Source organism: Myotis nattereri (assembly GCF_964212035.1).
Source record: "Myotis nattereri genome assembly, chromosome: 17".
In the NCBI taxonomy this organism is placed as follows: Eukaryota; Metazoa; Chordata; class Mammalia; order Chiroptera; family Vespertilionidae; genus Myotis; species Myotis nattereri.
In genome coordinates this window covers 22,981,803-22,999,986 of record NC_138092.1, presented here as the reverse complement: position 1 = coordinate 22,999,986, position 18,184 = coordinate 22,981,803, and the positions used below count along the sequence as shown (strand labels likewise).

The 18,184-nt window shown below is 38.6% G+C and overlaps 1 protein-coding gene and 1 pseudogene across 4 annotated transcripts in view; one reads left to right on the top strand and one right to left on the bottom strand.

Annotated features, from left to right (window-relative positions):
* Window positions 1–330: 330 nt before the first annotated feature.
* EIF3H (eukaryotic translation initiation factor 3 subunit H) overlaps window positions 331–18,184 on the top strand; it is an 85,672-nt gene continuing 67,818 nt past the window's right edge. Inside the window, exons 1-3 of one of the 3 annotated variants that reach the window (XM_081111560.1) lie at window positions 413–547; window positions 17,307–17,357; window positions 17,433–17,463. In XM_081111560.1, the coding sequence (XP_080967686.1) occupies window positions 416–547; window positions 17,307–17,357; window positions 17,433–17,463 (214 nt within the window). In that variant the 5' untranslated portion in view covers window positions 413–415. Of the gene's footprint in view, window positions 548–17,306; window positions 17,464–18,184 lie in introns of all 3 variants that reach the window. The other 2 variants (XM_081111559.1, XM_081111561.1) reach the window with 2 other exon arrangements.
* Window positions 3,723–4,212, bottom strand: LOC308533166 (large ribosomal subunit protein mL42-like; annotated as a pseudogene). Its single transcript has one exon. The product of its transcript is annotated as a large ribosomal subunit protein mL42-like (transcript).

Here is an 18,184-nt window from a genome sequence, read left to right as displayed (position 1 = left end):
GAAGTGGGGGTGTCCTCAGGGCCATGCTCTCCCTGAAGGCAATAAGGGAGAATCTGTTCCATGCCTTTCTTCCATGCCTTTCTCTTTGTTTCCGGTGTTCCCGGCAATCCTTGGGCTCCTTGGCTTCTCGACACATCACTCCAATCTCTGCCGCGTTTGTCACAAAGTCTTTTTTTCAAAAAGTCCACTTCAAGCATTTTATGGGGGGGGGGGGGGGGGGGGGCAAGCCGCAAACACACAATGCGCATGCGCAAAGGATTCCGTTAGGGGAGGAGTTGAAGGGAGGCGGGGCCCTAGTCTAGCCTTTCCTCCCCGCTCCGCCCCTCGGACGGCGCACTGCGTATGACGTCACGTGAAGCTCGTACTTCCGCTTCCGATCACTCACGTTTCTCTTTCTTCCTGTCCCGCTGGAAAGATGGCGTCCCGCAAGGAAGGCACCGGCCCGGCCACCACTTCTTCCAGCTCCGCCAGCGGTGCGGCCGGGAAAGGCAAGGGCAAAGGCGGGGCCGGAGATTCGGCCGTGAAGCAGGTGCAGATAGACGGCCTGGTGAGTGGGGTGCCGTCTTCCCGGGCCCCCGCGGGGAGCGCAGTTCCCAGCTGGGTGCCGCCCGGCGCGCTTGCCGGCTGCCTCCCCTCTGGGCCACGTGAGGCTGGGCCAAGGTTTTCCCTGAAAATCCTCCTCTTTCGTCTCCGCTTTTTGTTCGGGAGGCGCTGCAGCTTTCTCTGCCATCTGACGGGGGAATTGAGGGCTGAGAAAGGGGACCGAGGCTCGGGGCGTGTGTGACAGGTCCCTGGGGCCTTGTTTGGAGGTGCTTGGGAGAGAGGACTTGGAGACAAACTCTTCTGGGCGACAGGTAGGTAGGTGACCCCTGGGTGTCGAGAAGGAGCTAGCACTCGGGGGCTATGGGAAGGGGAGAGCAGGGTAAACTTGGCTTCCGTCTGCTTTTTATACTTCTATTAAAAGTGTGTGAAAGTCCAGATCTTGTTAACTGCCTTTCTGAAATGTTTTCAGTGGCTTTGCAGTGAGTTCAAGGCCCACCAAGATGTCCTTGCTTTTGTGTTTAGGTTTAATTCCTAGTATTTCCAAACTTCCTAGGAACTGTACATTCTAGCCACACAGAACTATTTGGTAAGCCTGATGTTGAATAGTATTTGTTCCTGACATCTTGATAGTGACCAGTTGTTTTTCTTATATTCTTGAACCTTTTCTTTCCTACCTTTGGTCTTATTTATCAATTCCTCTGTTTCTTTAATATTACCTTTCCCTTCCTGTCTTAACATTTTCAAGACATTCCCATAGTAAAATGTTCAGCTCTGTCTCTTAGCATTCTGTGTTCCCTTCTCAATCCCCATATTTTTCCTCTTGAAGTCAGTGGTTAAAAATTGTCTATAGTAGCAGTCTTCCACTTTTCTTTAAGTCACTGCTTTTAGAATCTGCCACCACCAATTTCCTATGTCTTTAAAAATATAATCGATAACATTAGCAAAGAAGTGTAAAAAGGAAATCAAAATGTCATACATGCAAAATAGTGTCTATAATACATCTATAAAAACAAAAGCCTAATATGCTAATTAGACTGAACAGCCTTCCCAACGACCTTTCAGCCGAAGCTGGGACTGCGAGGGAGCCCGGATCTGGGGTGCCAGAGGGAAGCTGGTGCCGGCAGCCGGGGGAAGGAAGGCCTACTCCTGCACGGATTTTGTGCATGGGGCCTCTAGTGATTTGAATAATCACAAAATACATATCCAGTCACCCGCTATTCAGCTTCAGAAACAGAACATTACAAATATCTTTGAAGCCCCTTTCCATTTCATCCTTTTCTCCTATCCCTTCTCCTCACCCTATTATCACTATTGTGATCTTTGATTCAGTAATTTTTTTTAGTAGCTTCACGACACAAGTATTCCTAAACAGTTTGTTTAGTTTTGCCTGTTTATATTAATACATATGAGTGAATTAAATCATAGTATGTTTTCCTATGTCATATATATATATATATCTGTGTGTGTATATACATATATATACATATATACACACACACACAGTCACACCATGACTGAGATTAGTCCATTCTAGAGTGAGTAATTGTAATTCATGGATTTTCATTGCTATACAGCATTTCATTGTATGGCTATAACATAAATTTCTTTACCTGACTGTTAATGGACAACTACGTGGCTTTTTTCCTTGTGTGAAATGGTATCTCCCAATCATTTAACTGTCCATTCTGTTAGACTTGTCAATGTGTTTTTTACTGTACCCTGCACAGAATCAGTGCTCAGCATATCTTTTTGGGATGGAGGAGTGGATCTTCATTGTAGTCAAATGGTCTCATTGTTCCTAGACAAGATCAAGCTAATTCTTCCTGTTGAGCTTATATAAAACCTACTTTGTTCTCCCAAACCAGAATGAATCTTATCTTTCTTATGTGCATTACACTTTTGATACTTACAAAGTATGGTCCATGGACCAGCAAAACAAGCAGAATTGGCCTCGGGTAGCTTGTTAGAAATGTATAAATAAAGTATCTCACAATCTCAGGCCCCTTTCCTGACCTAGTGTATCAGATGATTTATAGCATATTAATGTTTGAAAAGTACTGCTCTGGTCCACATTGATCTTTTCCTTTCTCGGAACTTTTTATGATGATGGCTTGTATTGTTCATCTTGGCATGTGATCATACACAGTTAATTAATGGCTTACTGTTTATGTATTTTTCCTTTGTCTCTGAGATGGTAATCTGAAGGCTAAAGTGTAAAACATTTGTGTCTTACATAGTTCCAGTGCTTAAAATCCATTACCTTTTTTTAAAAAAAATGTTTTTGTTGAGTTTTAGAGAGAGAGGAAGGGAGAGGAAGGGATAGAAGCATCATGATGAGAGAGAATCACTGATTGGTTTCCTCCTGCATGCCCTGTACTGGGGATTGAGTCTGAAACCCCCGGCATGTGCCTTGACCAGGAATCGAACCCGCGACCTCTTGGTGCATGGGACAACATTCAACTAACTGAGCCATACCAGGGGACAAAAATCTATTAACTTTTAAATTTTGTTTTCCCTTTTATGTAAAAAGTTGCCTTATTGTTTAAAATTATTAGCTACCTCATCCCTCCTTTATTGGAAGTAAGGTGGAGAATGTTACTAATAAATGAAAAAGCCTGAGTTATATATACTACTTTTAAAAAATATGTATTTGATTTCAGAAAGAGGAAGGGAGAGGGAGAGAGAATCATTAATTGGCTGCCTCCTGCATGCCCCCTACTGGAGGATCAAGCCCACAACCTGGCATGTACCCTGACCAGCAGTCAAACTGTGATCTCAAGAATGTGTGAGAAAGCTAGTATAATCTTTCTAATCTGTCATATTCTAGGAGAAGATTTGTAGCTAAAAGAAATCAATTTAGTAAATAATCTAAAGTTGGAAAAAGGCAACCTTTAGTCTCTGGGTCATACAGATTAACATATTGGGGAAAACAAGGTATATTAAGGAAAGTTAGGGAAGAAGTATTGGTAGGTATTCCTAATTAAGGTAGTTTCCTAACTAAGTCCATCTGACTTTTCCATCGCAGTATGCTTCTAAGATTTGGATAAATCCTGCAGATATTCTGGCCATTGTTTCTTTTCCTTAAGGTCAGAGAGCTTACTGAAATTGAAACCTATTGCCTTTAAAAATATTTTTTCTAACAGGCCTCCTGTGTTCATGGCATGCACATAGTAGTGAATATATCTGATTGCATTTTCTCAAATGGCAAATGAGAACAGGACAGCATTTTACTGAAAACCTCAATATCATCTGTCTTTTGGAGGATTCAGTTTCCTACGATGTGTATGATACTGTCCATAAGGATACCAACGGTGATTAGTATTGAACATTTTGCTAAGTTGTTCTATCATGGGTCCTTGCTCCAAGTGTTCATCTTTTACTTCTAATCTGGTTTTCAGTATTTGATCCTGTGTTTCTTCATAATTATGCACAGGATCTGGCCGAGGGATAGGCTTGGTGTGTTCATATGGAATATCCACAGAAGGATGGTAGCAAACTACCATCCTGCCATCAGATGTCAAAGCAAGTTCTACTTTGCAGTTATAGTCATCTGGAGGAGAAGAGTATGTGGATTTATAACAAACAGAATAAAGCTCCATTTTGGATTGGAAATAAATGTTTCAGAATAGTTCTGTTTGATATTACCCATTTCACTGCTGATACGGCCATGGTGAATCAAGATGCTTATTAGGTGGTATGGAAAAAGATTTGAAGAAAAAATGCTTTTAAAATTTGCTTCTAGGCATACCTATTTTCATCCCTTGATGTCTGCTCACCGCGAGCCCACCCTCTTGCCTCCAGCCTGGCTTCTTATTTCTTGTCACTTTTGGCTTCAACTAGTCTCTATAAAATTATAAATTCTGATCTTCTGCTTTATACCCAGGATTTCATGAGTTTGGCTGAGCAACTCGAGGTGTTTTACACCTTGGCAGCATTTTCTGGATTTTTAGCTCAGTTCTAGCCCCAGTATTGGGGAGAAAAGCCTCTACAGAGCATTGGGCTTTGAAGAGGGTTTTTGCCAGTTCTAATTTTTGTGGTCAAATATTCTCACTTTTAATTTACCAACTCCACCTTGGTTTCTCTGATGAGAGCTTCCGATTTCAGCACTTACATGAAAATTTAGATGCATTTGCTTTTCTCTTGTAAATTAGTTTATAAGTTTGTTTTTGGAAAATATTGAAAGTATGGTACTTGGATATTATATCATTTGGCAACTTATGAAAAAATATACTCCAAGGCAAAATATACTGAAAACTGTAGTTTTTCTAATAAGCTTCTATTTGTAGATCATTCTATAAAATGGTTATATCCTGTAAAGATTAAGATTTAATAGCAAAGTATAGTATAATTTACACATCCATCTATGTGATGGCAAACTGTATTGTTTCATTAAACCTGAAAGGACTGAAATGTATACTACTTTGTGCCAGAATAGTGTGCTGTATTTTTTTTTTTTTTATGTTTGTACCAAGCCCAAGCATACAAGAAAAAAAAAAAAATTGATTCAGCAAAATAATGGTAACTCAGTATTAATTTAGTCAAAATACAAAACTTTTTTACTCTTTGAGTCTAAATATCGGCTGTATTTTGGCATACAATGTTAAGATTTATATTCCCCCCAAATAGTACCTAAATGTCAAGGGTATAAAACAAAGACAGCCCTACCTGGTTTGGCTTAGTGGATAGAACTTTGGACCCGGCGGACTGAAGGGTTCGGGGTTCTATTTTGATCAAGGGCACAATGCCCAGGTTGTGGGCTCGATCCCCAGGAGGGGGTGTGCAGGAGGCAGCCAGTCAATGATTCTTACTCATTGATGTTTCTCTCCCTTTCCCTTCCTCTCTGAAATCAACAAAAATATATCAAAAACAAACAAAACCACAAACCATTATTTGTAAGCAAAGTTTGGAAAAATCACAAAAAACACACAACAATAATTAGCTAGATTATAAGCTCATAACAGGAGGTTGGTTAGTACCATTAAGATTTTGGGCTTTACTAAAACAGCATAGTGTTTTTCCTATGCTTTAGTAAATGCCCAAATTGAAGTTAGCAGGTTAAAGGTTATGCATTTTCTTAAGTGTGTTGCCAGATTGTTCTCCAGAATAGTTGTATATATGGTGCAGTTTACTCCGCCCCCCCCCCCCCCCCCCCCAGTATTGGAGTGCTGTGCTATTTCTTGGCACTGAAAGTTGTGATTTTCAAAAATCTTTGTCTTTATTTTAAAAATTAACCATGCTTGTTAGTATGCTTATTACAGAGATTCAATTCAGTAAATATTTCTTGTCTGTTAGTGGTAACACCAAGTTACCCAGACTTCTGGTATCATCTTTGATTTTTCCTTGGATCCTCTTGAGGTCACTTATATTTTAATCTTATAACTGTATTGTCTGTACTCTTCATTTCTTGCTCTCCTTTCTGGTTTCAAAACGTTTTTATTTGCATATTAAAAAATTGTGCATACCAATAATTAAAAGGATTTTAACCAAAAGAAAATGGCACTCTGGTTACTCTGCATTCTTCAGCCTGCAGGACATCTTGGACCAGCTTGATGTTTACTCTGGATTTCACTGTTGTCCCACCGAGTTTCTTCCTTCACCAACACATGAGTGCTGTTCCTTCCCTGCCAGCCAGACAGGCAGATGGAGAGGCAGGTGCCTCCTCCTTGGTCAGTAGTTCTCTGATGGGAAAAGGGACAGCTCAGTCATTTAAACTTGATGGAACCTCTTTGCATTTTACAAAGTTAAGCAGTTAAAAGAAGAATGCAATACTTGTGGAATGTATAGTCCATACTGATGGTGCGTGTACGATTTTCTTGCTTGTTTCTCCTGTTCAGTCATTTCTTTTGAAGGCAGTGGTTTTTCGCTCTCGCATTTCTGTCTTCAATTTTGACTTACCAAATTTCTCAGTCTCAGCCATATCAGGTTTGTCAGACGTGGTTGCAGAAGAAGTGGAGTGAGGCCGAGAACGAGAGGAGTCAGATCTGCTCAGTGGCTGCTGCCGAGCCTTGGTCTCTTTCCTGAACTGTTGGAAAGGCCTCATGTGACAGACTGGCCTTACAGATTCCATTGTGTACTTGACCATCACACACAGTGCTGCTGAATAAATAATCATATTCATATTAAAAGGACTATTGTAGTCCTAGAATGCAAAAACCTGTTGGAAATTCTCACTACACAAAATCAAACTTTATAGCTTGACTTTTAAGATCCTCTTTACCTTTTGCTTTTAGTTGCCAAGAGATGGCTGTAGGTACTGTTTTCAAGTTTGGTTTAAGGGTAGTCTTTGAAACAATTAAAACCAAGATTTTTTTTCCTTTGGCTATAAGAAAACCCCTGTTTTAAATTTTGTGCAGATGTGCCTAATCTTCAGTTTTGTTTCGAACGACCTCATTGGCAAGGGGGAGAATTTCCCTCTCTACTCCGTTTTAGTTTTTTCTAGACTGATTAGTTCTGGACTAATAATAAAGCTAAAAATAAAACAAGACAAGCTACATAGAAAAACTGATTTAACACATGTGCATGGGAGAAATCACAATATGATGCTCAGATCATAAAATGAAGCTCAAAGAAGTGATTGAACCAGGCACCTTTTAATATTTTTTAGACAAACAATTTGTGAAGAATTCACAGGACAAAAAGTTAGTGCTCCTGAGAAAGGAATCTAAGCAAGGTTTGGGTATTAGTGAGGAGTCTGAACAAAGTTTGGGCTTGGGTAGTAAATTAATAAAGTGTTTATAGAAGCTCTTTGGCTCTGGATCTCTTAGCTGTAGTGATAAGGGTGTTTCTCAGCCCTCCTGGAGCAGGGAGGGCACCTTTCACAGGGGAGATTTATTTCCTGCACTCAAGGAGACAGTGGAGGGTCAGGTGCTCTTCTGTCACTGGCTGCTTGTCAAGTAACCTTAATTCAAAGTAATCAATATGCCATTAGGGGACATTTTGGGGTGGCCTGTCTCAAGCCCAGCATCCTCTTCAGGAGAAAGAAGGTGAGTAATCACTTCCTGCGATTACTGTGGCATACTTCTTATACTGAAAAACTAAAGCCCTTTTAATTTATTAAACCTATTTAATGAAACAGCCATTACACTAGATACACATGGTACACAAATCAAAAGATGAAAAAGAGTACGTAGTGAAAACTTTCATTTCTGTCTTCAACCACCGTCTTCCCAGAGGCAGTCACGTTACTCTTTAATGTTTCCTTCTGGACCTGTTTTAGGAAGCACTGCTTCCTGTTAAAGAAACAAATGAAAACCAACCCAAGTCACTGAAAGGCCTTTTAATTATGCAGTGGTCCATGCTTTTTGGTGTGTGTGAGATTGGGGGAGGGCCAAATGGGTGAAGGGAGTCAAAACTATAAACTTCCAGTTATAAAGTAAGTGTTGGGGATCTAACATACTATCGTTAATATTGTAAAGCATATTTGAAAGTTGAGATAGAGCTTGAAAGTTCTTATCACAAGAGAGAATATTGTAACTATATGATCACTTACATGAAGTACCTAAGAAGTTAAACTCATAGAGATAGAAAGTTAAGGGTAGTTGCCAGGGAATGGGAGCGGGGGAAACGGGGAGTATTGATGGGTATATACTTTCAATTTTTCAGGATTAAAGTTCTAGAGATCTGTTGCACAACAGTGTGAATATACTTAATACTTCTGAACTGTACACAAAAATTCTTGAGATGGTAAATTTTAAGTTATGGTTAAAAAAAAAGCACTTACATATATAAACTATTGATTTTACAAAGATTTCAGATTTCCGACCAAATTTTTTGGTCTACTAAAATGAGTTCCGATGGAAGCATGTTTCTAGTTGTTGTGTGTCTGAGTTTATTCACGTTTCTAGAGTACTGTGTGTTTGGTTGTGTGTGCGTGGGTGCATGTGTATGTTAAGTGAGAAAATAGAAATAATATAGGAAGAGTGGGCCTGGATCGCTAGGGTCTGCTAGAGTGGCAGGGGCTGGCAGAGGGCGGTGAGGGGCGGTTGGGGACTGCCACACCGTCCTGAGTGGGGCATGCGGCAGGTGTGGGGGACACACGCGGTCTTCATAGGTGCCTGCTCTGTCAGGATGGGGGAACTGCCCTGCATCTTCCACCTGGGGCTGCTGTAGTTCTTGGTGTGCCCGCCCTCCAATTCAGATATCCATGCTTCTGAATTTAATGAGCTAGATGTGTTAGGAAGAAGACAGCTAGTTCATAATAGTTTTGACATTTTTTTGTTTTGTTTGATGGAGGAAAGAAATTTTGTTCCAGCTAAGCCTGTTTAGCACTCTTTTTACTTTAGAAAACTACTTTCCAGCTACGTGTGGGAAAATTTGCAGGTTTATGTTGAGTTGGTAAAGTAAAAACTTAATGTTATGAATTGAACATCATTATCAATTAACATTTAATTGTTTTAATTGCGAGTATACATTTGTATGTTTGATTGCATCATTGTAGTTTGTCATGACTGATTTTTATGATGAGAACAGTGCTATTTTGTTGAATTTCTTGAGGCTACATTGCCTTTCTCCCCCTTTCCCCAGCAATTATTAGTTGATTTAACTTTAAAACTGTGGACTATCAGTGAGCATTAGATCCAAGAGAATAATAATGAAATATGCTCTTTCAACTGAAATATTGAAGAAGTGATATTGATTAAGTGTATTGGAGCATTGTAACTAATCCCATATGTGTCAGAGCAAAATATCTTTTTCCCCCCATTGAAGTTCCTTAAAATTCTTTCACATCAAAACTTAACAGCAGTGATTTAAATCCTGTTTATTATTTGACTTAGCCAGTTATGAAATGGAACCCCAATCCCACTCGAGTCATAAAATGTGTTAAATTTAAGGCTAATGCTGCTTTCTGCTTTTTGAATTTACATTTTGGCAATAACTACCTTCTTTGTTCAGTGTTAGAAGAAATGATCTAGGCTTAACCAAATAAGAAAACTGCCAAGTTCACAGATCAGTCATTGAAAGATGCCAGAATTAAATGAAAGTCTAGATATTGATTTTACAGAACATGCTAAGGGGAGATTCTGTGACATTACAGTTTCTTTGAGACTAAAATTCTTTTACAGTAATAGCTGTTCTTTGATGGTGACTGATGTGAGAAATTCAGGCTGTGGACCTTACCTCCCAGAATCTATGAAACTGGAATAAAGCCTGCTAGGAATCATGCATCCTGCCCTGACCTCTTCAACTGGTCAGCAACTGGTGCAGTTTGGGGTTTGTCACTTTATTTCAGACTTTTAAGAATCTTCGGAGTGGATTTAGTCTTTATTTTTAGCAAGGATAATGATGTTTATAAGGAAACATATACATATTTAAAATATATATACATACATACAAACACATGTACACACAAATATTTTGAATAAATCAGTTTAATCTCACTTTTGACTTGAATACAGATTTTTAAAATGTCCTAAATCCCTGTAGGTTGATATGACTAATAAATTTTTTTTTTTTAAAATATATTTTATTGATTTTTTACAGAGAGGAAGGGAGAGAGATAGAGAGTTAGAAACATCGATGAGAGAGAAACATCCATCAGCTGCCTCCTGCACATCCCCCACTGGGGAAGTGCCTGCAACCCAGGTACATGCCCTTGACCGGAATCGAACCTGGGACCTTTCAGTCCGCAGGCCAACGCTCTATCCACTGAGCCAAACCGGTTTCGCCTGACTAATAAATTTTTATAAAAATATAAGTTGGTGTCAGGTGGTTGATTTTTAATAAGCATTTACTAAGTTACATCCTTTGAGGAATAGACTCTGAACGTTGTGGGGAGACAAGTCTCAGTGCCATATCTTGCATATTCTAGTCACTAAATATTTGTTGGATAGATGGTTGGATGAGTGGAGGAGGTTAGATGGAATATTTATTCTAATAATAGTAGTTGTAACTTTTTGCTGAGAATTTAATATGCACTGTGTACTTTGGATGTCTTTTTAATCCTTGCAATAATGCTATAGGTAGTCACTGACTGACTTATCTCTATAGGATTTTCATACCTATTTTAGCTAATAGCATCTCCCTCTAACCAGAGTCTAACAATATTTAATAGGATCATATCTAAAATACTGTTGTGATCACAAAATACTTGATTTTCTTTTTTTATTAGTTTTAGTGGTAAAATGTTTTAATAGTTTCAGCATTTCTTCATCTGTGAGTTTTTAAAAAAGATAACAGGTAAAGTCAGCATTTGCTAGGTACACCATACAGGTTGCAATCTCTTAGTATTCTCAATGAACTCAGCTTTATAAAGGTAGGCTAAAATGATAGATGGTATTATACAATATAAAATTACTTTGTCCCTAATAATTTTACTGGTTTTCAACATCCTTTTTATGTGTATTACAAGGATGGTGGGAAACCCACTGCTTTCCTGGTGAAGATTTATTATCATTAGTTTGCACAAAGTTTGAGTTCATAGTTTGCTGATTTATAATTGGCTTATGTTAGGTTTCTCTTAAACAGATCTCTCTGCTTGTTAAAAAACAATCTATATTCCCCTGATAGTGTATACATATACATATTTTCTGGTAATTTGTATATATGTGTGCAGTAGCAAATTTGAATAGTTGAAGAGTAACCATAAAAACAGGAGATTAGAATTTAAAGTCAGCTGTTCTAAAATATGAGCCTTGTGATAGCAAAGGCTTATGTGTTTCAGTTTCATTTTCCCAGGGCCTGGCAGAAGTAACTAGCCTTCAAAGTCACTCAGCAAGTAAATACCTAGATGAATGTATTAAAGAGTGAACAAAAGAATTTGAAAATTGCAGAATTCTGGTGATTCTGGGCGGGGCTTTCAAATATTTCTGTAGTAACTAGTTTTTGTAGACATCATGTTTGATAGAAAATTATTCTAATTTATCAGACAGCATAATTTTTATTTTGGCCAGATTTAAATTGTTCCTTGGTACGTGAAAGTTTTTGATAAGATTTTGGTAGAAAGGTCTTAGTGATTCTGATAAACGTTCCTTTTTAGGGCGGATGGAAGATTTTATTCCTCATGCTTATTAACTCAGATTTTAGGTTTATTGACTTCTGGTATAATTTGGATATTTTAGGTTATTATTTTTATTTATCTTATAATATCAAGAATACTTTCTGTCTTAGAAGTGACTGTGTTGCTTGTATGTAGCCTTTTTGGAAAAAGCCCCACACTTTAAAAAATAATGTGTTCCTTAGAAATTACAAACTAGTCTGCTTTGCTCTTTCAAATTGTCTGCACTGAATAATAATAATAGAAAAAATTGGTTCTTCTTGAGTAATTTCAGCAGACAGGACATCTGTTTACTATCTTGCAAGTTGGGATTCCTTGCTAAGATCCGCCCAGCCTGAGAATGTGTAAACCTCAGAGCTGGAGATAGTTCTAGAGACAGCTGACCTATTCATAGAACAATACTCTTTGGGGCAAATCAGGTAGGTTAATAAGCATTTAGAGCCATACTATGACAGTTTGGGAGGTGTAGAAGAAGTTGGTAATTTAAGGTTCTGCTGCTCAGTTTCCATTCCTTTAAGCATAATTTATAGAAAAATCCTTATTTACCCACAGTTTTATAGGATAAAGGAACCTGGTCAGCATTAATACGTAAGCAGTCTTAAATATGGGTCAAGCCATGAAGCCTAAAAGTCTTTGTTATGGGACACTTGAATGCTTCTCAGATGGGTTGCAACAGCACTTTTCCTCTCATTTCTATACTGTGGAGATTCTTCCAAGGGCTTGAGTACTGCTCATGAGGGGGTGATATTTATGCTTTTATACTAGTAAATAAAATGTTCACTTTTAAGCCTGCAATTCTCAGTGTACTCACTTTTCAGCAACACAGGGAGTCTTAAAACAGGAAAGGAAAGTTGTGTTTCAACCAGTTATGTGCATTGTAATCACCTGAGGAGTTAAAACAGAAAAGGAAGGCTGGTCCATACTCTCATTAAAAGTTAGAATGAAGCCCGGCCAGCATGGCTCAGTGGTTGAGCATCAGGAGGTCATGGTTCCTGGAGGAAGGAACCAGGAGGTCATGGTTCGATTCCTGGTCAGGGCACATGCCCAAGGTTGTAGGCTCCATCCCCTGTAAGGGGTGTGCAGGAGGCAGCCGATCAATGATTCTCTCTCATCATTGATGTTTCTATCTCTCCCTCTCCCTTCCTCTATGAAATTAATAAAAATATATTTTTAAAAAGTTAGAATGAAGTAGAATTTTAGAATAACCCGCAGAATCGAAAACCAAAAATAGGAAGAAACACCCCCCTCCCCCCAAAAAAACAACAATAACAACAACAAAAAGAAAAACAAAACAATATTGGAGTCCCAGCTCAGGTCAGTTAACTCTGAGTTTCAGAGGTTGGGTTCAGCATCAGTTTCTTTCTGTTTATTTTTTAAATACTGATGACTATAAGACTCCTCTTCATTTAAGGCTCCTCAGGTCATTTTGATAAGCTGAGAACAAGTGCTGTTCTAAAGTTCCGGAGTATGTGGGGTCATTTGTGACACTTTATAAACCAAATCTAATATAGGAGCATGTTTTTGTTTTGGATAACTATTAAGCTTTCCATATATCTATTTTTAAGTAAGAACAAAAGCAGCATGGAATCAATAAGATTAATTAAAAGCGTTAGCACTGTTTTATGGATAGAAGCATGTGATTGGTTGGAGGGAGAAAAAAGACATGGAGCAGGACAGAAAGGGAACTTCTGTGACAGAACGTGTGGCTTGTGAGAATAGTGCTGGTGATGATTAAAAGCTGCATTGCATTCTTGCAACTAATGGAGGTTTCCTGCTGATGCTACTTGACTTCTAGTGATTAGGGCAGGACAAATTTGACCTCTATCACCATTCCCTATAGCCGTGATGGCGAACCTATGACACGCGTGTCAGAGGTGACACGCAAACTCATTTTTTAGTTGATTTTTCTTTGTTAAATGGCATTTAAATATATAAAATAAATATCAAAAATGTAAGTCATTTTTTTTACTATGGTTGCAAATATAAAAAAATTTCTATATGTGACACAGCACCAGAGTTAAGTTAGGGTTTTTCAAAATGCTGACACGCTGAGCTCAAAAGGTTCGCCATCACTGCCTATAGTCTTGTCTTACTCCCTCACCCTGTAACTCCACACTGAACTACTCCACGCACAAAGTGCTGCTTCTGCCACCTAGTCACAGGGATTTCTTCCAGGTCTGTTGCCACTGCATTCTATCTGTTTCAGCCTTCTTATTATAAACACTTAATGGGACACTTAAAGTTACTCATTTATTGTGAGCTACTGTAACTAAAAGTACTTTGGGAGTCAGAAGTGAGATCACCTTTCTGATTTAACCTGTACGATAACCTGTTTCCTTATCTGTCAAGTAAATGGGAAAATAATATTACTGACTTCATAGAGTGGTTATAAGAATTATTTGAGTCATTGCATGCAAGATAGAGGACTGCTTGACATAACATAAATGATAGATAAATGTTTACCATTCACCCCTTCAGCAAATGTATTTTGAGTATCTTTCATGTGCCAGCACCTGTGGTAGGCACAGGTGAGTGAAGCATCTCTTCATGAGCAGAACATTGATTCAGCCACTTAAGTACCCATAATCTGTGGAACATTTTTATGTATACAGTAAATTTCTGGTTATTTACATAGAATATTAAAAGCCCTTCCTGTATGTCAATTAGTTACTTTTGATCAGGGATTTCTTTTGAACATCTCTCAAGTTTGTAATATAATTCCACCACATTATTTTTGAACAAAAGAATTGAGATTTTTAGTGTATGTGAAATAGGAAGGCCATAAAATGTCAGATTGAAGAATGTCAGCTTAGTTCTGATAAAAATGGTATTTTTGTCCCCTCATAATGCTTTATTTCATCAGATTATATTAAAATGGCAAGATCATATACACTGAGTGGCCAGATTATTATGACCACCTGAAGTTTGTAGTCACATTAGCTATAATTTCGCGCTGAAGTTGCTAGAGGGCCAGACCATTATAAATAGGAAAGCAGGTTGTTTACCACGACAGTAGAAGTGATTTTTTTCCTGAAGATACGGGTAAACAACGCGATTTAACAGCCTCAAAGGCTGGTAAACAACCTGCTTCCCTATTTATAATGGTCTGTCCAGAGGTCCTCAAACTTTTTATTTTTTTTTATTTTTTTTTTTAGTATTTTTTTTTTATTGCTTAAAGTATTACAAAGGGTATTACATATGTGTCCATTTTATCCCCCCGCCCTAGACAGTCCCCCAGCCTCCCCTATCCCCCAGTGTCTTATGTCCATTGGTTATACTTATATGCATGCATACAAGTCCTTTAGTTGATCTCTTACCCCCCTACCTCCTGCCCCCCAACCCTCCCCGGCCTTCCCGCTGCAGTTTGACAGTCTGTTTGAGGCAGCTCTGCCTCTGTATCTATTATTGCTCAAAAGTTTATAATGTTCTCTATTATCCATGAATGAGTGAGATCATGTGGTATGTTTCCTTCATTGACTGGCTTATTTCACTTAGCATAATGCTCTCCAGTTCCATCCATGACGTTGCAAATGGTAAGAGTTCCTTCCTTTTTAGAGCAGCATAGTATTCCATCGTGTAGATGTACCACAGTTTTCTAATCCATTCATCTACTGATGGACACTTAGGCTGTTTCCAGATCTTAGCTATGGTGAATTGTGCTGCTGGTCCTCAAACTTTTTAAACAGGGGGCCAGTTCACTGTCCCTCAGACCGTTGGAGGGCCGGACTATAGTTTTAAAAAAAACTATGAACAAATTCCTATGCACACTGCACATACTTATTTTGAAGTAAAAAAACAAAACGGGAACAAATACAATATTTGTATTTGCATGTGGCCCATGGGCTGTAGTTTGAGGACCCCTGGACTCTGGCCCTCTAGCAACTTCAGCGTGAGATTGTAGCTAATTTGCCTACAAACATCAGGTGGTCATAATAATCTGGCCACTCAGTGTATACTGTAGTTGGAAATTATTTTAGTGCTCATTATGCTTTTCCTGAAGGCTTTTTATTTTGGACAGCCACAAATGCTAGAGAGAATTCATCCTTAAAGTGGCAAACTTCTTTCCTGAAACGATTATCTGTCCTAAGCTTGCCTTCTACAACAGTGGTCCCCAACCTTTCGGACCTCGCGGACCACTGGTTGGCAACCTCTGTTCTAAGACACATCCTCTGGTGCCTCAGTATTTGGAAAGTGCTCATTGTGATTGTCCCTACTCGAGAGAAATTTTAATTCATTGAACTTGCCCTCCTCACAGGGTTTTAAGCTTTCTGTCTTATAATTACCCCTTTCTGTGTGTACTTATTCACACTCATTGATTTTGCCAGGTAGTTAAACCACTGTGCTTTTCCCATTTCTCATTTGGGTACTGACTTTTTGGTCATCGTAGAGAACTGAATATAACAGGTCAGCTGTGCTGCAAAATGAGATAATTTCTCTTGGAGCACTGTACTTCTGTTGATGCTGATAAAAGTTGCATTGACTATGGGCAGGCATATCAAGTTGCTGTGCTGTTTGTTTACATTGCCCCTCCTTCAATCCCTTTAAAATTCATTTTTGTTAAATTGAGGCAGTTTTTAAATAGAAGACTTTTTGTTTGTTTTTAAATTTGTACTCACACAAGGATATTTTCCCACTGATTGATTATTTATTTATTTACTTATTTTAAAGAGAGTGAAGGGGAGGGAGGAGGGGGAGAGTACTATTCAAAGTGCTTTACATATATTAAGCACCTCATATATATACATATATTCGTGCACCGGTGGGGTCCTTCGGCATGGCCTGGGAGGATCCGGCCAAAACCAGCTCTCTGACATCCCCCAGGGGGTCTCAGATTGCAAGAGGGTGGTTCTCGGGTGACGCACCCCAGATCAGGCTCTCTCCTCTCTGGTTCCGGGTGTGTCATTCGAGAACCTCAGCTGCCAAGTCACCACAGCTGGGCAGCTCCTGCACTGAGCGTCTACCCTCTGGTGGTTAGTGCGTTTCATAACTACGGGTCAGAGTGTCTGCCCCCTGGTGGTCATTGCGTGTCATAGCTACCGGTCGGACGGTCACTTAGGCTTTTGTATATATAGATGGTTACTGTTACTGTGAACTTTTAATTGTCCAATGGAACAGTGGTTACCTCATCTTTATGGAAATATTACAGGAAATATAAGAATTGTTTTTCCTTAGAGGTTATTTGGTGTATCTTTCTGGTTGAGGAAAATTAGGTAGTGCTGGAGTTTTGGTTTTTGCTTTGTGTTCTGTTGCCAGTCAGGTCCCTCTTTGTTTTATGTTCCTGTTGGTGCTTCCTCTGACGCTCTGTTCAGGAACCACCTTGAGATGTTGAGAACTTGTAAGAGGAATAGTTCTGCTTTCAGACATTCAGATAATTGAAGTCTTTATTTCTGTCTTATTGATGGTTCTGTCAGGAAGTTAACGGGATCACTTCCTCTGTAATAACCTCAGGTCGAGGTGATATTGTTTGATTAGACTGAACAAACTCCTGGATGCCAGATCCTCAGGGAGCCTTGACCTGAAAGGCTTGAGTGCTGCATGAGGATATTTTTGACATGTCTTCAAACTCGAGGCGTTTCAGATGTACAATTAGACTATGTGCACTTTATTGTTTGTGTAAGGGTAAAGGAAATGATTTGAAAGAAATTTGGTTAGTCCTATTATATAATTTTGTGGTTTTTGAAACCCACTAGTATGATTTATTTTTTCTTTGAAATAAAGGAAATGTAACTATAAGAATGGTATTTAAGCTCGTTTCTGTGTTTTCTTTTAGGTGGTATTAAAGATAATCAAACATTATCAAGAAGAAGGACAAGGCACTGAGGTGGTTCAAGGAGTGCTTTTGGGCCTGGTTGTAGAAGATCGGCTTGAAATCACCAACTGCTTCCCTTTCCCCCAGCACACAGAAGATGATGCTGACTTTGATGAAGGTAAGCATACTCATCTCAAATGTGTCTTTGCAGTACACACAGATGGTTATTAATATAATTCCCACTATAACATTTGATTATTAATACAATTAATAATCTATCAGGGTGGCCTAGTTCACTTGATTTCTGAGATTTTTTAAAAAATTATATAAATTCTCTGAAATGAGGATGCATATAAAAAACTTTATTAGTTTGGCCTTTACTTACTTGGAATTTGTGATTCTTATTTTAGTAGTTTGGATAGGAGCTTTACATTGTGAAGCACAGGGATCATCATTATGTGTCCATCCATTTTTTTCTATGGTATTTTGACAATGTTTATGAAGAGATGAGCTGAGCTCTCTGTTTCAGAAAGATTCTTTTCGAGCATTTCAGTTTTGTGCTACAGGTATAATTGCTTTGTTGGCAAAGGCTAATAGTTAAAAACTCACCAAAGGCCAAGGGTGATAATCTAAAGATTTTTTAAAAATCTAGTGGAAAATAATCTCCCTGACAATAATGTTGAATATCTTTTCATATGTTTCTTGGTTATTTGCATGACTTCTTTGGAGAAATGTTTATTCAAGTTCTTTGCTCATTTTATAGGAGTTTTTTTTTGTTCTTGAGTTGAATGAATTCTTTTTCTGTTGCAAAATATTAATGCCTTATCATATATATGGTTTGCAAATATTTTCTCCCATTTCATAGATTGTTTTTTCATTCTGTTGTTTCCTTTGCTGCA